Below are 23,432 nucleotides of genomic sequence, written 5' to 3'. Positions count from 1 at the left end.
TACCCTGCAGTCACATTTAGTGTGCTTTCTCTTTGTATTGTTGAGCATGCAGGCAATAAATAGCTATTAATCTGTTTCTTTGGAATCGTTTAATCCTAGAAAACATTTGTGGCTTGCTACTTTACTGTATAAATAAAACATACCCATATTACCCACGTGTGTTTATTTGGGACACATAAAACAAAGGCAACAGACTCTAAAGCTCAATTATTAACACATTTGCTTTTATTTCGCTTTCTTTAGAAGACTGCTGAAAACTAATCATTGGTTCGTTCAGGGAACAAATTTGCCCAGAGCTACTGCAGTGGCTGCGAAAAATCATTTCATGACGGGAAGGTGGAAATCCTTTGGGATCCATCATTTGTCTGTATACATACGGACAAGTAGGGATGTACTTTTCGTTATATAACCCTTTGAGCAAGCTGTTACTGCCTATGTATGGGAACCTATAATGTAAAAAAAAGTCTGGAGAGCGTGCAACAGCCTATAATCCACAGCTGGTACAGAATAGTATGGGAGGAGAAAAGCGCAGAGCCACACAATTCAATAGGCATTCTCTGCCTGCATTAATAGATAAGGAATGAGCGCCCTCTAGTGGCAGGAAGCTGCGACATTCAGTTCCGGGTCACAACCATGGCGCAGGCTGTACACATAAAGGAACAGAAGTATGACAGGCAGCTCAGGTACATTATATCTACATCTGAGTATTGTGTATGGAGTGTTCCGTACATTGTGTATGCGGGGACCCTGTTCCCTAGTAGTTCTGCTGTTTTTTCTTATTCGTGCTGCGGCCGGCACGCTGATATAGCTGGAGTAATGATACGGCTGGGGTAATGATTCGGCTGGAGTAATGATTCGGCTGGGGTAATGATACGGCTGGGGTAATGATTCGGCTGGGGTAATGATTCGGCTGGGGTAATGATACGGCTGGGGTAATGATTCGGCTGGGGTAATGATTCGGCTGGGGTAATGATACGGCTGGGGTAATGATTCGGCTGGGGTAATGATTCGGCTGGGGTAATGATTCGGCTGGGGTAATGATACGGCTGGGGTAATGATACAGGAGTCAGCCCAGCGCTATTACAGGGATATAACCCATGGGGATAGATGTGGTGCTGACCGCTTGCTCATAGATTATATTAAAACCTGGCATGTCTGTATCTAAATATAATGGCAAATGATTCAAACCAGTCAATGTACGTACTATGTTCCAAGTACATTAATGCCCCTCCCCCCCATTTTTTGGAATGCACACACATCATTTTTATGGCAACAAACTAGTAGAATCAATATGGAATCAATATGTAGTTTGGATGTTACAGAGCTCTGGACAATGTACATGTCACTGTGTAAGTACATATTAATATAAAGCCTTCTGCTAGTGGTCTATTGGGCTCTGGCTAAAGGCCTAATCATGGCTCAAGATATAACATTTGGGCACCGCTGCTTTTTTAAAATTATATCAGCGTCATCACATTATAAAACTAAGAGTCATTATAGGGTTATTTCAGTACAGCAATATTGACTGAACAGTTGGATTAAAGCTTTACACATGATCTCTGCCCACACATGCCATAGACAGGGCACAGAAATTCCTGAAAATTGAATCTTTAAACAAATAGCAATTAGTATAGTGTATGTGAGAACCTCCATATTGATGGCACCGCAAATAACCCAACTGATTTATGGCACCTGCAGTTTGCTGGCAAAGTAACAGGTTAAGTGAAATAGGATTGGAATTTGGTTAGATCAAACTGGTTGAAGTGTGAGGTGAGTTGAAAAAGAATATAATTTGAGGGTGACAAGATGTGTCTGTATCTCTGTAAGTGAGCTCCATAAGCTGTCATGCTATGTTGCCTTACTTTTGCAAACCTTCAGTATATGTTGTGCCTGTTTTCCAACCAATAAGCATATTTATCAAAAGGTGAAAAAGTATGTAAATGTAATATGATGTTACCATTCACTAGTAAATGTGTGTGTTGCCATTTGTTGCTCAATTAGAGCTGCTGGGCCCACAGGTGCTTGGCTGTGCAAAATACAGTGGGTTTAGAACTAAAGTTCTAACAGGGTTATGTGTAATTTATGGCTGTATGCACCTATGATAAAAATGTTTTTAAAATAAAATAGGACTGTTGCTGCCAAGAGGTGTTTAGATGATATCTTTAAGCTATACTTTTCCTGAAAGCAAAGTCTAATGCTATGTAGAGTGGTATAGTTTTGGGTAAAAGGATTTAGTTTAGATTTAGAAGAGTTATTGGCATATTTAAGGTTGCATAGGGCATCCATTTTCTGATACTAGACTATTTATGTTTCTTTTTTTGGAAAATGCGTCCTGTCTTGCTTTATGAGGGAGGCGTTTTGAATTTAGGCAGGGGTGTTTTTACTATAAAGCAAGGCTAGAACTATGCCTTGGCAGCACACAGATTTCCATTTTTAACCTTGTGGCTGTAAATTTAACAGGAGTATTTTTCCTTTCTGGTGATACTGACCCTGTAGAGCTTGTATATTGGCAGGTTATGGGGTGACCATGGACAGGAAGCACTGGAATCGGCTCATGTTTGTCTAATAAATGCAACAGCTACTGGTACTGAGATTCTGAAGAACCTGGTGCTGCCTGGTGAGTGATGAGAACCACAAAAAAAATAACTGGACACACTTCCTTTAACACTGTTCGGACATGCCCACCCCTCATTTGAAACACAGACAGGGACATGAGAGGATCTTTAGAGAGCTATTTTTACAGATAGTATTCATTTTTTTTTACCAAAGTAAAACCAGCAATATATATTATTCATAACTACCTACAAGATTAAAGGGTTTTTTTGTTTATCCTATGTGTCTCCTTTAAGGACCTCAACAATATGTTCCCTCCTTTTTTCATTCCTTTTTTTTTCTCAATATATTTGACATACCCATTATGAAGCCCTAAGCTTATACACAGTAGGGAACACCTGCTATTTTTCTATAGATGTTGTAGGTAGGTGCTAATTAAAGTAATACTGACACCAAAAAATTTCTTATAAAAATATGAACCTACTTCCAAACCTGCCTATGGGTCATGTTGACTGTTTTTTCCTAAAAGTCCTGTTTCTCTACATAAATCCTACTGAAGATCCTGAACCCGACTGTAGCTTCTCAATTTGTCAAAAGGTTGAGGTTTACGTAATAAACTGGGAGGATTCAGCTTGCCGTTTGCTTCAAAGAGTTCCCCCTCCCTCCCTCGCATAGCTTCGCATGGCGTTGTGAACTAGATAGCAGGCAGGCTTGATCTTTCCATTGCCTGCCTACTTCAAAGGGCTGCCCCCCCTCTCTGCTCTTCCCACAAAGAATTAAATAGCAGGCCAGCTTAAGCTCTCCAGTGCCTGCCTGCTTCTAAGAGCTCCCCCAAGTGACTTTAATCGCTTACCTTGAGCGCTTCCTGCTTCATTTTGCCGGGACCCCACGACAGGCATATGCGCAGTAGAGTGAAAAGCCGACTTCTCTGTTAAAGTTTGGCTTTTTCACTCTACTGTGCATGCGCACGCGAGCGAACAGGAAGAAGGAAGGAAAAAGTCCTTTGCAAATTAAACATAAAACCCAAAACATCCATACCTGATGTAAATGTATTTAAAAATCCCAGCTATCAATCATATATTGCCTGCCCTGCCTTAGGCAAAGAGGTAGGGGCAGGCAGATATTTTTACTTCCTATTCAGCACTTTCTAGATGTAACTGCACTCCTCACCTTCTCCCTCCCTCCTTACTACATATAATTATGTATCCTGTGATACACATATGTCCCCCATTCTGGCACATTCACAAGATTTTGGGGTGATACAACATTTGCCTTAATAACAGTGTCCACAAAATGGCAGCTGCCTGACTGTGAATTTCAAGACCGAAGGAAACAACATTTAAATACTTATATTATAGTATGAGTAAAATGTATCTAACATAATAGAAAAGGATTTGGAATTACTTCTTAGGGTAGCAGTTCCCCTTTAAACTTTAAACTTGAGCTATTGTTTTAATATACATTTTTTTTTTATTCTTCAGGCATTGGCTCATTTACCATTGTTGACGGGAATGTGGTAACTGGGGAAGATGTCGGTAACAAGTAAGTATTTTACATATTGCAGGGTGTATTTTTTAGATAGAGAAGTGCATTACAGCTTTCTCCATGTATTTGTTGCAACTGCCACATTGATGAATGTAACAATAGGGAAAGTTGACCCTGCTACTGCTGGGGGGGGGGGTCTAAAGTGTAGATGGCCCTGGAGGGATTCTACAAAAGTAGATGCCAAATAATCAGTCTGCTGTCTGATTGCTAAGCTCACTGATCCTAGCATCCGCATAGCATATTACGTTTTACTTTAGGAAGAGACAGAATAGAAAAGAGAATATACACAAAATACGATATGACCAGTTGGAACAATTGCTATTCATAGCATGCTTATGATGCATCCGTTTATGGACCATTATTGTGGGTGATGTTAACTGTTCTTGCTATGAGCAAGATATAGAACAGTGTTCTCTTGAGAATTTTTACTTGATTCATTAGGTTTGTCCCCTGATTTGTTAAAAACTAGCTTTTTTGGTAGGACATGGTTGCTTGAAAGTAAAAATTCTGAAACGCCCAAAGCAGCACTGTCTCCCATGAGGATTCCCTCTGGCAATAATCCTTTGCATGCTGGGGCATACTTGTTGCAGGTTTTAGATAAACCTTATTTTTGGTACTTCCATACCACTTCATTCATTGTTACCTAAGAAGTAGAACATGTGAACAAAGACGTGCAATAATTAGCAACAATGCCTACAACGTAAAACATTGTCCTTTATGTAGTTGCAAATCTTTCTTAGGTTGCACAGGAAATGGTAGGGGAGAGACAATATTTAAGATTTTTAATTGCAGCGTTTTTTGTTACTGGATAGCCAGGGGCTATTCTGGGCTGTGTGCTGCCCTCAGGCATTGTTAGAGAATACATTCTAGAAAATGTGTTTTTAAACCAATCAGTCTGAGCTGTCCACTACAAGTTAGAAAATGAAAGCAAAGTTCTGATGGGTTGCTGTTGTTAAGTACACTGATGCACTTTAGAACCTCTGTTTGTGAATTGGCCTGTGTGGACAATACATTGAATAAGATCCTTTTAAGGGTTGAATACTATGGGTGCAAACAAAATGCACTCAGAATTTCATGTGTGCAAATGCACAAGCACATAGCACAGAGGCAGTATATGAAGTAATTACTTTTGTGGCAGTGAAAAGCCAAAATGTCTATTTTTTTGCCTTGTAGTTGTTGTAATCACTCTACACAGCTGTGGCACTTTCTTCTGGTGCATCATTTGTCAGTTATAAATATACAGTGGATATAAAAAGTCTACACACCCCTGGTAAAATGTCAGGTTCCTGTGCTGTACAAAAATGAGACAAAGATAATCTGATTGAAAATCTGTGGGGTGATCTGAAGAGGACTGTGCACAGGAGATGCCCTCGCAATCTGACAGATTTGGAGTGTTTCTGCAAAGAAGAGTGGGCAAATCTTGCAAAGTAAAAATGTGCAAAAATGCTGTAATAAAATAAAAAAGTGCTTCAACAAAGTATTAGTGCACACTTATGCAACCACATTATTTTAGTTTTTTTGGTTTTCTTCCCTCCACCTAAACGATTTCAGTTTGTTTTTTAATTGAGTGGTGCAGTTTATAGATCACATTAAAGGTGGAAAAAGTTCTGAAATGATTTATCTTTGTCTCATTTTTGTACAGCACAGGAACCTGACATTTTACCAGGGGTGTGTAGACTTTTTATATCCACTGTATATGTGCATAAACATGTATTGTCAGTGCAACAAGCAAATTGTATGCTTTAGTGTTGGAATTCCAGAGCAACAACATTAATCTATTCTGAAATACAAGTCAGTGTGTGCTGTTCAGAGCACTTTTATGCCCCAGTTTAACATCTCTGTTTTAAAAGCAGACAATGTGGGGTTTAGTATAGTGTAGCTATACAGAATTGTGCTGGGGTATGGAGTAAAGCACACCTATCTTTCTTGTAAGCCTGGATGGTATGTCTAAATACATTAGTGAAAATCAGTGAGATGTACCGATTTTATATTCCTGTGCTAATGAACCTTTGCTTTCTCTCTAGCTTCTTTCTTACTAGAGAAAGTATTGGAAAGGTAAGGTCTTGCTAGATTTCTTGTATTAACATCTGCCTTTTGTCAGGAATGTGAGAGTGGGAATGAGAGTGGGTTTGTCCTAAAACTTCAAATAGTTTTACAAGACTGTCTACACTATAAACACAAAATATGTTTATACAACTTCACCAAAGTGGTGAAATTGAGTCTTAAATGAGTCATCCACCCTAAAGCTCAAAATGGAAGGAAATGTAATTCTAAGCAACTTAGTAGGCCTTAATTGAACTTAATCTTTGTTTTAAAATTATTTGTAAATGCAAGAACTTTTAAAAGTAATATCTGACACATTTTGCACTACTGGCTCAAACTCGATTGCATGAGCAGTTTAATAAGGTTTCCAAGACAATTCCTTTACACCACTTAAACGCACACTTCAGAACTGCAGATTGTGGAAATTTTACATAGTGTGCAGTGTAAAACAGTCAGTGTGTACTGCACATTCCTGTTTTGCACAACAAAGTACTTGCCCTTCATGACTATCTTTCTGCAGCAATTGTATAACATGAATTATTGGCATATGTTATCTCACACATTTATATGTCTACAAATGAATTTTTAGCACTAGAAGTAACATTTACAATAAGAATAAAGTAAGGGCAATGAATAGGCTGTGACATCATCATCAGGCATGTGACCTGCTCACCCAGACTGATTTCTGATCCCCTCCCAATTGGCTTGATATGGAGAAAGCAGACATTGAAAGAAGCTATTTAGGGCAATATAAAACATGCATTTTTGGACGATTTTTGGTTAGAGCACTTTTAACCTTTTTAGAGCACTTTTAAAGTTATACACATGAAGGTGAACAACAGAGTCAAAATGAATAAACAAACACTGCTTTTAATTGCAGCTACATTTACAAATAAGTTTGAAAACCATTTAACATTTTTAAATTAACGTTATGGAAGGTTGCTTAGAATTACTTTTTCTTTTATTAGGCAAAAAACTGTTTTTGATGGGAGATTCTTTTAATGTATGGCAGTTTGTTTCTTTGAATTTTGACTCCTTTTACCTAGAACAGTCTTCATTTTAATGCATATCAGGGTTAACTTAATAAATTGTACTGATTTTGAAATAAAGCCTCCATGTGTTAATTTTACTTATGATATGATCTTATAGTTTGACAGCTATATTATACGTACATACATAGCCAAAAGGGAATGAATTAACCTAAGTATTAACCTACATATATCTTTCAGCTGACGATCTGAACATATATTAATTTGTCATATTTTGTCAAATAGAATCGTGCTCAGACTTCCATGGAGCTTTTACAAGAATTAAATGATGACGTTACTGGCAATTTTGTTCCTGAGGTGTGTAAGGTTTTATTTTATTGGTTATAATATCCTTAGTCTAGCTATGGATACTGGCGATGTTTTTGTTTTACTAAGTATTTACACAATCCACATTAGCTGTGGTGCTTTTTTTGTTCTTTTATTTGTGTTTGGCATGTCCCTATTTACTAACACCCAATTCCTCCATATGTGCATATGGAACATGTTCTATTGAATTTCTGTTTAATTGTATACATGTAGGTGGTAGGGTTATCTTTAGTGCACTGAGAAGTGGGAAGGTAAAATTTTTTTGCATACACCACAGTGTTCACTGGCCTCAAATGTTGTAGGTGTGCTTACAGCTTAGAGGGAACATTAGTAGTGGACCAGTTATGTGATATACCACATAGTACAGGGTCTCCAGTGCCAGCCCTCTTGTATTTATTAGAAGTACATAAGATACTCAAATGTTGCAAATTATTTTAGGAACTTGTTACTATGTGGTGCTATCCTCACTTTCTAGATCTAATTACAAGTATACCTGGGTGTTTGATCCTCAAGTCAAGTCAGACTTTATTGTCATCACATTCATATTTGTCATCTGCATACAAAAAATATACACATGGGATGAAATTACAAATTTCCTGTGGGAAAAGTCTGAATTTTATAACACAGTTCTCCCTTGAACAACCTTCTCGAACCACTAGCAAGGGAAGATGGCTTATAAACATTATAATATTTCACTAAAAAGATGCAATTTTTGACACATTAGTAAAGAGCAAGGATGTTGGTATAAAGCGGAGAACAAGCACTATGCTTATGTCTGATGACTGTAATCCATACAATGAATGCTGTTTTGAAATTTAAAACACTGAGAGAAACTATGGCCAAACCAGTGTAAATCTCCTGCACATTATCCTTCTTTTTATCTTCTTCTTTTTATGCCAGTTTGGTTGTCATACTGTAACATACATATTTTTAACAGCTGGATCCCATTAGCTTGAATGAGAAGGTAGAGCTTCTGCCAGTAGGTAATATCTCTAGGGAATATAGGGCTCCCTCTGCAGAATAATCTACATCTATATGTTTTAAAAATCATAGCATATCCTCATCCTTTTTCTTAAAGTTTGTTCTGCTTTTTTTTTTTTTTTTTTACAATTTTTCTAAAATGAAGGCTTTAAAAATGAATATGTTTCATTTGATTCATTTTCTTGAATTGAGGAAAAACAATTCAAATTAAATTTGAATATTTCAGCTTAAAAGAATGGTAGAAAATAGAAAGCCACTGGAAACACTAATTATTGTGGGGTATTACTGGAAAACAGTTTGTAAGGTAGAAATCCTGCTTTAAAAATAAAAAGGTAATGGTTAGTTTGATCACTCTGTTTATTTTCTGCAGAGCCCAGAACAACTTTTAGAGAAAGATCCATCATTCTTTTGCAAGTTCACTATAGTGATTACCACACAGCTCCCGGAAAGGTTTGTAGCGCATCTTAGTTTTGCATACATACATTTGCATACATGCATAATAATTTTTTGCTGGCCAGGATTCATTGCTCTGCTTATTCTAGCACACTTCTGCGTCTGGCTGAAACACTCTGGGATTCCAATATTCCGCTATTAGTCTGCCGCACATATGGGTTTGTTGGCTACATGAGGATTGTTGTGAAAGAACATACTGGTAAGCATATCTTTGCACTCATTTGAAAATCCTGTCCTTTCATTTGTTTCATAGATGCTGGTTTAAGTAAAATATAAAATAATTGCTGCAATTTATTTGTAATTATTGGTCCATAGCATCTGCAGAATTGCTCCCCCCTCTGATTGTTGTGGTTAAGGGTGCTGGACAGTTTTTGAATGTTGGTACATGAGGGTATGTTCAAGAGCTACTGCATTCTTAGAATTTAAATTTTATTATTAGCTAAACATTTGTGGTGATTTCCTGTTGCTTTTCTGTAACAATACTAGACATTTTAAGGATTTTATTGTTTAATTGTTTTATCTGGTTTTTAAAGATATCACAATGTACACCTTTGTTCTAGCTATGACCCGCAGTTCTTAATGGTATATTTTTCTTTTTACCATATCTGTTCATCAAAACAAGCAAGTTGTGGCTTTACTGCATATTCAGACACATGCAGTAGTTCTATTAACAGAGCCACACATGTTTGTGTAAGTAAAGTTCTGTGGAGGTCAATGACGGCTAATTGTTCCTGCATAGCAAAATAAATAGCATGGAGCTTTGCTGCCTATAAGCATAAACCATAAAAAGACCAGCTTTAATCTGAACAGGGTTGCACACAGAATTTTTTGCTTACACAGAATGTAAATAATTGCTATATTTTGAAGAACAAATAACCAGGAATAGCTCACACACTTTTTTAAAAAAAGCTTTTATAATACAAGCATGTATTACCACAGAAAAGTACTGTATTGTTATACTGAATTATCAAATATTCTGCCAGGAAAAAAAATATGGTTTTATATGGCTTAGATGCTGTTACATGTTTCTGTTTTTCAGAATGAGTTTAGAATTGGCCTATGCACAAGAGTTAATGTTTTTAGAACCCTTTCTGTTATATTTGTAATTGGTTTGGATCTATGTGGTTGGGCTTCAGACTAGGGGCACATTTACTAATCCACGAATCCGAATGGGAAAAATTTGGATTGTAAACAAACATTTTGCGACTTTTTTGTATTTTTTTGTGATTTTTTTTCGTCGCCGTTATGACTTGCGCGAATTGTTGCAACTTTTTCATAGCCGTTACGATTTGCTCGTATATTGTCGCGACTTTTTCGTATTGAGCGCTTGTAAACGGCGGGGCAAACCTTTCAGACTTTGCATGATTTTGGAAGCCTCCCATATGACTCAATGGCACTCTGCAGCTCCAACCTGGCCCAAGGAAAGTCACGATACTGAAGCTTGAATGAATCCGAAATTTTCGTACTCGGCGCGACGGCTACGAAAAAGTCGCAACAATTCGCGCAAATCGTAACCGCTACGAAAAAGTCGTGACAATTTACGAAAGAAACGCAAAATACCGATCATTATGAAAAAAACGCATTCGGATGCTTTTCGGACGTTCGTGGATTAGTAAATGTGCCCCTAGGTGTAAAAAAAAAGATTCTGTGCAAATAATTTTTCTCTGATTTTTTTAAACTAGTGATTGAATCTCACCCCGACAATGCATTAGAAGACTTAAGGTTGGGCCAGCCATTTCCAGAGCTTAGGGAACATCTCCAGTCATATGATTTGGACCACATGGAAAGAAAAGTATGTTTGTATATAGCTTATTTCTTTAGCTTAAGATAAACAGCAACAGAGCTTTTGAGTTTTAAAGTTTAAAACATTGCCAGGAGAGTGAAGGCTGTTCTAGCAGTAAAGTGGGGACCAACTCTTTATTACTACCTGTGATCTTAAAAATAATGTTCAACAGGCATATATGGGTGTGTGGTATTTGTGTGTCCACATACTTTTCACCATGTAGTATACTTTGAAGCACTTTCTAACCAGTTCCTTTGATCCCAAAGTGGTAGAAGCAGTGACACATACCTAAAAAACAGATAAATGCTATCTTTGACACTGTTAGCAATTCTCCAATGTTAGCAATTCTCCATGGTGTATTTTGCAATACTAAGCTCAAAACCCCTGTGTATTTTAGCATAGTTTTCATGGTTATTGCATACTTCCTGCTGTTTAATTCAGTGAACAATATTGTGCTGTGTTAAAAAAAAAAAACCTGGACAACAAAGTATTAATATCTAAACAGTTAACAAATTTGATTTTATCCAATCAAAAAACCATCCACATTGTATGGTTGTGAAGTAAAAAATGTTCCTTCATGCAACATGTAGTTGTGGCAGTATGTTGGCTTAGCCATCTTTCCTTCTGTTATGGTTGCCGTTTTTAAAAGAACAATGCATTGCTTTGTGACGTAATTTTAAGTTTCTTTTGAAGGGAGTATTTTTGACCAGTTATGAATTTTTACCATACAGAATGAAACATCTTGCTTGGGGTTAGTAAGGGGGCTTTGATTGAATGGGTACTCGTGAGTGAATGGCTTTTCTTGTCTAGTATAACAAGTACATTATGTTTGGCTGAAAGCATTTAACTTCTAAGCTTTATTTTTGTTGGTAAAAACAGGAATATGTTTAGCTTCATCCCATTATAGTATGTCCACTGGGTGCACCAATAAAATATATTTACTATTGTTTTAGGAGCTTTTAGGAAGTTATGTAATTCTTATTTTAACATTATCTTGTTTTGTTTTTTAACAGTCCATTACATTGTCATATATTTAAAATGGATTTTCTTTTAATATTTTTATTTTTAGGATCACAGTCATACTCCATGGATAATTGTAGTAGCCAAGTTTTTAGACAAATGGCGCAGTGAGGTATGAATATTGTTTTCTGAGTATTTCTGAATTCACACTGAGAAAATGCTGTACAATTCTGGTATAATTGGTTCCTTTACTATTTCTCTTGTTTTAGAATGGAGGGCAAATGCCAAAAAGCTACAAAGAAAAGGAATCTTTCAGAGATCTGATCAGACAAGGTACCTCTCTCTCTTGCTGTTTTTACAAGACATGACCTACTAAGCTGGGTTCTAATTAGATATCAATATCCACTAGGCATACTGAAGAATGAGAATGGGGTCCCAGAGGATGAGGAGAACTTTGAGGAAGCTATTAAAAATGTGAACACTGCATTAAATATCACAAAGGTATGAGGGTCTAGCAATGTCCCTGTTATGGATTCACATCTGCATAGGGTTAAGGTCATGTGACCCAGCGGCATTGCAAAGTAATATATCTGTATCTCTGACATCACCATACTGGATGGGTCTAATTGCCATAGTATTTGTTTTTTTGTTTTTTTTTTTATAGTAAAGGCAGCCCTGCCATGCACACCATTGTAGTTCAGTGTTCTTTTGATGGACAGTGGTCCTTAGATATTAGCTTGGGTTTTTTAAGATTTCCCAGAGTATCCCTTGCTTTTGGCTTAGGGTGAAGACACATGGAGCTGCTTAGTAGCAGGTACTCATTACAGCTGCTAAACGCCAGAAAATACTCTGCCATAGACAATACTGAGAGTAGCCTCAAACACAAGTTGAGAAAATTATCAGTAAATGATCACCATTGTCTATAGCCGTGACAAGTAGCTTCTACTTTTAGCTCTGTATGTCTTCACCCTTAATCTTTTTTGGCCGACTACTTCTGGGGGAGGGTAACAGTGGTGTTGGTTTGCCTACATTTGTACATGATCTTTTTGGTATTGGAGTCCAAACTCTTTATAAATAACTATTTATCATAGGTCCTTTAAATAAGGCAGAGCCTCCCACACTTACACCCAAAATTGCCTTCCAAATGACCTGAGAATCCTAGAAGCTCACATACTTTGCCACACGTGTATTTAACTTTCTCAGTAAATAAATGAAAGAGTACACGTATTATAGGATCTGTTATCCAGAATGCTTTGGACCAGGTGTTTTCTGGATAAGGAATCTTTACATCATTTTAATTACCGTACCCTAAGTCTGCTAAAAAATCATTTAAACATGAAATAAACCCAATAGGATTGTTTTGCCACCAATATGAATTCATGCAGCTTAGTTAGGATCCTGTACAAGGTACTGGTTTACTATTATAGAGGGAAAAAAATCATTTTTAAAAATTATATTTATTTGCATAAAATGGACGCTATAGGAGATTGCCTTCCGGAAATTTGGAGCATTGTGGATAACAGGTTAAGAGATCCCATACCTGTACAAAGTTTCTGACTCATTTATCTAATTGGATTCTCATTATCTAGTTTTTCGGAGTTGCAGGAAAAACAGATCACTTTTAGGTCATACATATGCAGAAATGCTAAAAAAAAAAAAAAAATTCAAAAGAGTTAATAAATTACCAAGCACCACTGCAAAATGACATTCCTTATAATGTTGTAAGATTATTGTTATTTTGTTTCTTCTTTTCCACAAGGTTTTGCTGACAGCGCTAAGTTATTATACTGATCAGCTTTTTCTCAAATTTTGTTTAGGTTCCCAGCAGTGTTGAGGAAATTTTAAATGATGATCGCTGCACCAATCTCACACATCAGGTATAGAGCTTTTTGTACTTATTTTATTCACCTGCCAGATTGAATAGAAAAAATGGTGACACTCCCTGGTTAATCCCTAGTCAACTTCATTTTGGATCTTGGCTCGAGCAGTGAAAGAGTTCATGACTGTGGAAGGGAAGGGCAATTTACCTCTTCGAGGGACTATTCCTGATATGATTGCTGACTCGGACAAATTCATTAAATTGCAAAATATGTAGGTATTTAAAATGTATTTGTAGAATATTTAGGTTTTTAATATATTTCTATAACTATTACATTCATTTCTCAAATGCACAATTCCATGTTTAGATATCGCGAAAAGGCCAAAAAGGATGCTTCAGCTGTTGAGAGTTGTGTCTCCAAACTCCTGCAGTCTGTAGGCAGAGTAAGTATTAAATATCCTCATATAAGCTTTGGGGACAATCATAAACCCAAAATAGATGAATCAGTTTTTACTTTGCAATTACATCAACAAATAAGGAATTAAAGTTTTTGGCTAGAGATCCTGTTTCAGTATATTTGTTATCAGTGCAGTTATTGTCTATAAGCATATCTGTAGACCATACTATTAATGTCAAATCAGATTTTGACCACCCTCTTGTAATCTATTTCCAGCCCCCAGAGTCCATATCTGAGAGAGAGATTCGCTTATTTTGTAAGTTGATGCCATCTCTTCTAACCTTTCTATATCTGTTCTGAAGTGATTGGTTATTGTTGTGCCATATCATTCTAACATGTTTTTAATGGAAGGCCTTTAGGCCAAATCTTGTTCCATTTGAGTTTGACAATTTTGTTGTTGCCATTATTTATTCCCTTTATATAGACTATATACATAGTAACATAGTAACATAGTAAGTTGGGTTGAAAAAAGACATACGTCCATCACGTTCAACCATAATGCCTATATCTAACCTGCCTAACTACTAGTTTATCCAGAGGAAGGCAAAAAAACCCCATCTGAAGCCTCTCTAATTTGCCGCAGAGGGGAAAAAAAATTCCTTCCTGACTCCAAGATGGCAATTGGACCAGTCCCTGGATCAACTTGTACTAAGAGTTATCTCCCATAACCCTGTATTCCCTCACTTGCTAAGAATCCATCCAGCCCCTTCTTAAAGTTATATAATGTATCAGCCAGCACGACTGATTTGGGGAGGGAATTCCAGAACTTCACAGCTCTCACAGTAATATAGCTTGAAATAGTAGATGGAATGTCATAGCACCAAACTGAAAATTTTGAAGATTTTCTGTGGGCTGTTGTCCAACATTGTTTATTAAAAAGCATACAGTGAAGGAAAGCTGGTGTCTTTATTTCTGCTTTATAATAAATTATGTAGAGAATATTCAATAGCATAACCTACAAGGTTCTTCCATTTAGAATCACTTTCTTAATGTGTGCATGTGTTCACCCCAGTAAAGAACATTTGCACAGATTTGCTTTTCTATCTGTGTGACCCTGTGCACCAGTGTTCCCCAACCAGTTGCTCACCACCCCCTTGGATGTTGCTCCCAGTGGCCTTAAAGCAGGTGCTCGTTTTTTAATTTCTGGTAAGGAGGCAAGTTCTGGTTGCATAAAAACCAAGTATAATGCCAAACAGAGCCATTTGTAGGCTGCCAGTCCACATAGGGGTTATTAAGTAGGCAATTATAACTCTTATTTAAATGTGATTTATAGTTATAAAAGGTTGGGGATCCCTGCTGTACACTATACACCTCTCAGTTAGAATATGTCACATGACATAATAGAAATACAGTATAAACTACTAGTAGGTTTAGGGTACTTGGAAGTAAGAAATGTAGCTATAAGGAAACTTCATTTAAAATAAAAGATTAAGAAACTAGGGATGGAACAAAGACAACATTTTTGTATTCATCTAAATACTGAACCATATCGAAACTTTAATTTGCCTGTTCAAATTGAGAAATATTAAAAAATGAGCATGTTCTGTTAACAAAATATACTGTCAGTTGTCCAGAACCTTCATAAGGGATCCTGCAAAAAGTGCTTGGATTAAGCTGAATCCCATTGCAAACCCTGTATTTGGTACAACCCTATTAGAAAAAAACTGACTGCTGAACTCCCTATATTTGCTACCCTTGGGGGGTGAGAATTAGGATGCAGATACCTATGCCCCAGAGGCCGGTCCAGTTGCCCTTTTGGAATTAGGAAGGATAGGGTTTGCAGACTGGTTTGGATGGGGTTTTATTTCTCCTTTGAATTAGCTAAAAATGACACTAGTCTCACTTAGCAAAACCCCTTTTTTTCAACCTCATCTGTTATGTAACTAAATGGACTAACATTTTTGACATCAGCACCTGCTATATTTCTGGTCACAATATTCCAATTAACCAATTCATTTCCCATTATGTAACATGGTAATCCTTTGTTAATGGTGCAAATCTCTCTTTTATAAATTTGATTTTCTTTACTTTTACTACACAGATATAAGTATTCCTAACTGTGATTTCTAATTCAGGCAGGAACTGTGCTTTTCTTAGAGTTGTCAGGTGCCGATCACTGGAAGAGGAGTATGGCTTGGATACAGCTAAAAAGGATGACATTGGTAAGCAAATGCCTTTAGTTAGTGCTTGTGGCTACCTATGATTCAGTAAGGAGTGTGCTGAGCTGTTTAAATTTACATTAGTGTATCAGATGGTAGACTTTAGTGTATCAGTTGCAAGAAATCCCTGTACTTGTGTTTTGAGTACACCTAACTCCTATGGACTTGTCCCTATGGAATAGCGTGCTAGGGAGCGGCATGTAGTGGATTCCCACCCCTTTGCCACCCCTTTGCTGTCTCTTGGTATGTGCAGCTTGTGCCCATTCCTCTCCTGTTCAGCTGCCATCACAAATTGTGCCACCAGAATTGTCTACATAGATTTGTGCAGAATGGTTCACCAGAGGCCATCCCTTTGGATTAGAGAAACAGAACTTTCATTTGAAGCAGTGTAAGGGGTTCATCACAGTGAGGGCAGTGAGGTTGGGGAATGCCCTTCCTAGTGATCTTATGATGGCGCATTATGTTAATGCCTTTAAGAGGGGCTTGGATGAGTTCTTGAACAAGCATAGTATCCAAGGCTATTGTGATACTAATATCTACAACTAGTATTGATGTTGGTTTATGTATGTGAGAGATATAGATAGGTCAGTATAGATTTGTTTGTGCTGTGTTTACTTGGAACGATTGAACTTGATGGACTTATAAACCCTATGTAACTTGAATGATTAGGAAGAAAAGTGCATTGTGGGTAAAATACATGGAGATTGTTTTGTCCATTTTTGCTTTTCACCAAAAAGAACTAATGAGACTTATGGTGTGCTAAAAGGCTGCTTCTCTTCAATCCGTTTAAAACCAGTACAGGTTTAACCCCAATGCTCAAAAAACATTCAAGCATTCTCTAACGAATGCTTCTTGATGTATTGATCAGTAATGCTTGTGTGTCATATCAAAGGTCCAAGCCAGCACAAGGGAGATGTTGCCCATGTACCACAGCAATGCAATAATGAATAAGCTTGCTTCTCAGATACTTAAGTAACGCCATTTTTATATATTTTTTCATTTGTAAAATGGTATATTTTAGGGAATTAATTTGTTTAACAGCTTTCTTATATCCTTTACATGTAACTAAAGGGTACATTATATGGAATTAAGAGCTATTTATAACTTTGTGGTTTGTCCCTGAGGAAGAGCACAGTCCGTGCTCGAAACGTTGGACCTTTTTTTCAAATAAACTTTTCATTTTTTTGCAAAGTCCTGGTGTGTGCGGCTCACTGTCTGTATACTATTATTATTTTTGCCAGCACCCTGGGCGTTTGAGCCTTTATAGGGTGTGCTCTGTTTGTTTCTTGTATAATTTTGTGGGGATTTTTTGTTTGTTTGTTTTATATTGCTATGGTTAAATTTACCTTAAAGTGGAAATGTGCACAATATCTAACTAGCCACTTTTAATTCTCAGTTTCATTAATGGAGAATCAAGACAATGAAATCGTGTTATACCTGATGCTAAGAGCTGTTGACAGGTTTCAGAAACAACTTGGCAGATACCCAGGTAACTGCTAAATCGTGGATTTTAGAGGGGGATTGCCGTTATTAACCAATAATGCATGCTGAAAACATTAAACGAGGTGCTACCAGTTCTGAGAGTTGCTTAGTAAAGTGAAACAGCGATCAAATATTTTTAATGATTTGTGTGCAATTACACAAACAAAATATTGCACAATTTACAAGTGAATATATACATAAATATACATTTTATGCATAATTATTAGTCATAATAATAAAAATACTGTACTTTATACGTAAATGATCGTGTAGTGTAAAGTGGTTAGAAACCAAACCTTGATAGTTAGAATAATAGTTTTTTTTAAAAAAGAGTAATATGGAATCAATTTACAAACAGTAGTTTTTGTGAAATGTATTCAGCTTGTATTTTGCTGGTGGTATTTGGCACAGCTTATTGGTATGGATTATTTTAAATAGATTTCATTGTATGTGACCTAACAGTTACAGATGAATTCACAGATCAAATAAGTAATATGTTCCCTCGGGTTATACAATGCTATTTAACATGAAAGGAAACATTTTTATTTTTAAACATGGTGACTGGCACATTACCATATTAACTGGCTAGCTTGAGCACTTGGGTTCATTGTGTTACTATCTATCCTTTAGGCATTTACAATTACCAAATTGAGGGTGATATTGGAAAACTGAAGAGTTGCCTCAATGGTTTGCTGCAAGAATATGGTCTATCCCTGACTGTGAAAGACGAGTATATCCAAGAATTGTAAGCTTCCATTTTATGGCATACTGTTTCTTTTCTAGTATGGTATGTTTTTGTGAAAACCTTTTACGTCGTTCACCTTTAAATAAAAACACATAACCGTTAAGAAAAACAAAAGCCTATGAATACTGTGGGCTATATTAATGAATATCCTTTATTTTACATCACTATTGATCTGCAGTCAATGGATATTTGTTAAATGTTATTCCTATGTTGCTGAACTATATTCTAGGTATTTTTAGCTATGCAAAATGCTTAAGGATATCTTGATCAAATTTTAATGGATTGAGCTTAGTAGATGCAATTGCCATTTGCTTCTCTGGGTAAAAGTCAGACACAGGGAAGCATATTTATAAAGTTATAGAATTATGAAATGATTGAATAGCTTATTCATGGCAGTATTATGGCATAGCGTTTTCCCACTTGCTTATTTTATTTGGCATAGAAATGCCTGATACCAACCCCCATGCCTACTGTCTTTTTTTCAAAAAATGAAAATTGCCTGAAATGAAAATGCATATTTCAAGCATTTCATGGTCACTAGCCGTGACAGGTGGTATCCATTCATGTAACTGGAGTCAGGGGTTATCGGTGGAGATACTGCGGCTACTGTGCCATTAGCCTAAAGATATATGCCTCAGATTAAATAGTATGCCAGTGGACTGGGCTTAGCCTGCCATAGCAAGGAGAACTATACTGAGTGATAAGAGTACTATGCAAGGCAAGTAAACAGACTAATTTCCCCTCAAGTTAGCCTCCTGCGTTCTTATTCACTCTGTCTCCTTTGCCCCTGAAAATGGAATGATGAAATTGCTTTAGACAACTCATTTGTAGAAAGTAGGTCAGCATCTAAAGGCTTGTGTCAGTTCCTGTCTGTTGGCCTATGGTGACATATTTTACTTTTGTTTTTCAGCTGTCGATATGGAGCTGCAGAACCTCATACAGTTGCTTCCTTCTTGGGAGGTAATTTTTAAAAGACAAAGAATTTGCCTTTGGAAATGCATTGTTTACTGTATGATTTGTTTCCTTTACTATTATCTCTGAAGTTTCTCACATTAACTTCAAAAGGTGCTGGATGTTTTGTACTTTGCCTTTTGTCTGCCTTTAGTAAATAAGACTGTATGTAGTTTTGATTTTTGCAGAGAAACTATTTTTACCAAGGATGACACACATTTTATTAGCAAAAATGGCAGCAGGAGTAGCTGGAAGAGAAAAATAGACATTCTAAACAGATCTCTCATTAAAGGAGAACTCTACCCCCAGAATAAATACTTAACCAACAGATAGTTTTTATTATGTTAAATGACCTATTAAAGAATCTCGCCAAACTGGAAAATATATATCAGTAAATATTGCCCTTTTACATCCTTTCCTTTGATCCACCAAGTCAGAACTCTGCCCATTAATAGACTGATGTGGCCTAGCATGTATGTGTGCCTTGGCTTGTTTGTGTGCCCTGTGAATCCTATGATCCCAGGAGGTGGCACTTAATTCTTAAAATGGCAATTTTCTATTTATGAGTACCCAGTAGCTCATACTACAGGTAAAGGACCCGTTATCCAGAATGCTTGGGACCAAGGGTATTCCGGATAAGGGGTCTTTCCGTAATTTGTATCACCATACCTACGTCTACTAGAAAATCAATAAAACATTTATTAAACCCAGTAGGAATCTTTTGCATCCATTAAGGATTATTTATGTAGGATCAATTACAAGGTACTGTTTTATTACTACAGAGAAAAAAGGAAATCAGCTCTGTATTATTTGATTAAAATGGAGACAGGCTTTCTGTAATTCGGAGCTTTTTGGATATTGGGTTTCTGGATAAGGCATCCCATACCTGTACTAAAAAGGTATATTTTATGAAAATTGTTTATTTAGATGAAACAGGGTTTTACATATGAGCTTGATTATGCAATATATTTTCATAGAGACCTACATTGCTTAGGGGTATAGTTTTCATTTAACTGGCCTTCCATCTGCGCTACCATAGCTGCTGTACTGAGCCCCTGTGGGTAGGGGCCAGCTCCATGGTTTGGAAACACATTCCCCCTTATTTTATGTAGTGTGTACAAATGTAGGTAAGATAGATCCTAAATAAATAGGAAGAAATAATAGGGTAAACATTAATGTATATTTACATGTCCATGACCAATCCATGTCATTTTGATTGTAAAGTAAAAAGTACTTGTTCAAGCTGCTGTAATAAATAACCTGTTTTGTTTTATTTTAGGAGCAGCTGCTCAAGAGGCCATTAAAATAATAACCAAGCAGTTTGTTATCTTTAATAATACCTTTATCTACAACGCCATGCTTCAAACATCTGCAACTTTTCAACTCTAGCTAAATTGTATAAACATAGGTGTAAATTCATTTTCTTTCTAGCAGTTTTATTGTCTGTGACTTGAATATGTAAAATAAATAAAAATCAGTACTATTACCTACATTTTCTTTTCATATGAGAAGAAAAAAACCAAACCTTAAAGACATGGGCACAATTGTGTATGTGCATGGATAAGAAAAGCAGAATACACAGAGTACACCTCAAAGAGATTTCAATAAAGCATTTTTCAATATATCTACAATCTATTTGTGTATTTGTGCCATCCTATCCTTACACATAAAGATAGGATATGCTGAATGACAACTTTTTATTTCACGTGGTTCGGGAACCTGCTAGGAGTGATTCTCTTTTGGACCTGGTAATAACTAATAATACTGAATTCATCTCTAGCATTTGCATTGGCAAGCATCAGGCACAAGGAGGCCAATAAAGCATGCAAAAAAGCTATTAGACAAGCTGGAGAAAGGGTATTGTAGCAAGGAGAAAAATGAATCAGAAATAATTTTTTTTTCAAAACGACACTGACACAGATTTTTTTTTTTTTTTTTAAACTTGCCAAGTTATTCACCTTTTGAATCTAAGCCGCCATCTTCTTTCTTCTCTTTCTGGCTCCTGGATCGCCACCCCTGCATTAAAAAAAACAAACTTACCTGTAGACCAATCGGCGACGGCACCTGCGCTGCCCTTCTGGCTTCGGTGCGTGATGACGTCATCACAGACGCGTTGGCGCTCCGACACAAGCGCGCGGATGCAGGGATTTCATTAATTAGCATGCTTACCTAGTTCTGCACATATTGTGTATGTATATATGTGAAAAATCGCATTTTCAAATTGGAATAATGCAAAGTATCAGTGGCAACAAATACACAAGATCACATATTCAATATTCAAAAAGAGGAGGATCGTTTGAAAGACTGACGTCAGCCTGCTCCTGCTTTGACTGAAAGGCTTAGAAGAGACAGTCGGGTTTGTCTCACTGTTGAGTCCAGGATCTTAGGAAGCCTTTATTTAGACAACAAGGGCTTTCTGGAAAAGACGGTCCACATGTGTTCTAGGTATGTTTGGAGGTAGAATCATTTAATGAAAAGTATTATTTTAATGTCGGTATCCTTTAATAGTTAAAAAAAAAAATGAAGAAAGAAGGGTTGGGGGGGAAGTTTGTTGATAAGAGCAGGGAAAAAAGAGAGATTCTTAACTGTTATTTTTCTTTTGTCTACACAACTGAGGAACCAGCTAATGGAGGTTTTTCTTTTAAATAATATAACTACCGATGCAAATTGCCAATGTTCTTCTGCTATTCAAAAAGTAATTCCGTTCTAAACCTAAAAATTATAGGCCTACTAGTCTGCCATCAGTGGTAGGAAAGTTTTTGGAAGGGGTAATAATGGATAAATTACTTGAATACATTAAAAATGACAATACTGTGAGTTTGTGCCAGCATGGTTTTATACACAATAGCTCTTAATAGACTAATTTCCTTCTATGAGGAGAAAACCAGTAACTTAGACTCTAGAGTAGCAATAACCACCGGCGAGAATGTAAATCACGTCGCCTCGTCTGCCATCCCACCGGTGATTTACATTCTCGCCGGTGGGATGGCATTTCGGGGAGATTTGTCGCACGGCAACTAATCTCCCCGTGTGTCACAGCCCTGAGGGTGAATTGAGCATTTTCTGATTGGACCAGTGTTACTAGTGGCGTACCGGAGGGGTCCTTGGTCCTTTGTTTTTTAATTTGGGTATTGCTGGAACTGCGTGTGTGTCTTGGTTGATAATTGGTTATGCAAGGTTATGCACTTTGGTAGAAGTAACTTAACTATGTAATTATATACAGAAAAAGAAAAAAAGATAGCATTCACCCTAGTAAAGTTTGTACAGGTAGAGCTGGGCGGTATGACCAAAAATTTATATCATGGTATTTTTCAAAATTATATCGGTATCACGGTATTTGACGGTATATAAATAAAAAATAAATAATAAATATTGGAGATCCAAATTACAGAAAGATCCCTTATCCGGAAAACCCCAGGTCCCAAGTATTCTGGATAACAGGTCCCATACCTGTACAATAATGTTTATAGTGAGAGTGCTTGATATCTCCCTCAAACACAGTCTGTGCAACTTTAACATATAACAATATAGAATTCAATTTAAGGGTTCAATTTAAGGATAAAATAGGTGCCAAATTGTTTTGAGACAACCCTCTTTGTGTCAGAGAGGCTGCACCAATTTACTTCTCCCTGTCCTTTCAGCGCTGAATTTTTATGCACAAGTTTTGACACATTGCAGTTTCTTCCCTAGATACAGCACAAAAGACAGAAAAGGCAGCTTTTTATTTAAGGCATTTTATTTTGAGTTAACATAAATGCAGGAATAATTTAGTTTCCCTCAAGGACATACATATAATAGTCTGAACAATGCAGATGCATGTAGGGGAAAGGCGTCATTCTTCTGTGGTTTCCATGGTTCTGTCAGTTGGTTATTGAAAGGCTAAATCTCTGTTATAGCTTCTTACACCAAAAAGGAGAATGAGCTGTGTCTTTAGCCCACTGCTTTCTCTGTTTTATGCACATGCAAGTACAGATTTCTGGTCAGAGTAAAAGTTTTCTCTATCCTATACAGGTATCTGCTTATAAGTGACTATATAATACATATGTGAGCAATTATTGGCTGTATATTCTCGTTCACAGAACTTCCATGCAAAGACTTGCTGCACTTTAGCCACAAGAATAACAAGATGTTGTTGGGCCCACAGTA

At 36.8% G+C, this 23,432-nt stretch overlaps 1 protein-coding gene across 1 annotated transcript; it reads left to right on the top strand.

Moving 5' to 3' along the window:
* Positions 1–578: 578 nt before the first annotated feature.
* Positions 579–20,910, top strand: nae1 (NEDD8 activating enzyme E1 subunit 1). The gene is made up of 20 exons (NM_001126578.1): positions 579–683; positions 2,514–2,617; positions 4,035–4,095; positions 6,123–6,153; positions 7,416–7,487; positions 8,848–8,927; positions 9,020–9,129; positions 10,613–10,722; positions 11,783–11,845; positions 11,943–12,006; positions 12,083–12,174; positions 13,491–13,550; positions 13,631–13,764; positions 13,860–13,935; positions 14,166–14,205; positions 16,025–16,111; positions 17,505–17,597; positions 18,221–18,335; positions 19,246–19,295; positions 20,566–20,910. The coding sequence occupies exons 1-20, from the start codon at positions 634–636 to the stop codon at positions 20,673–20,675; spliced, it is 1,602 nt and encodes a 533-aa protein (NP_001120050.1). The 5' UTR covers positions 579–633; the 3' UTR covers positions 20,676–20,910.
* Positions 20,911–23,432: the final 2,522 nt, after the last annotated feature.

This window comes from Xenopus tropicalis, chromosome 4 (assembly GCF_000004195.4).
Source record: "Xenopus tropicalis strain Nigerian chromosome 4, UCB_Xtro_10.0, whole genome shotgun sequence".
Taxonomy (NCBI): Eukaryota; Metazoa; Chordata; class Amphibia; order Anura; family Pipidae; genus Xenopus; species Xenopus tropicalis.
This window is presented reverse-complemented; position numbering and strand designations above follow the sequence as displayed.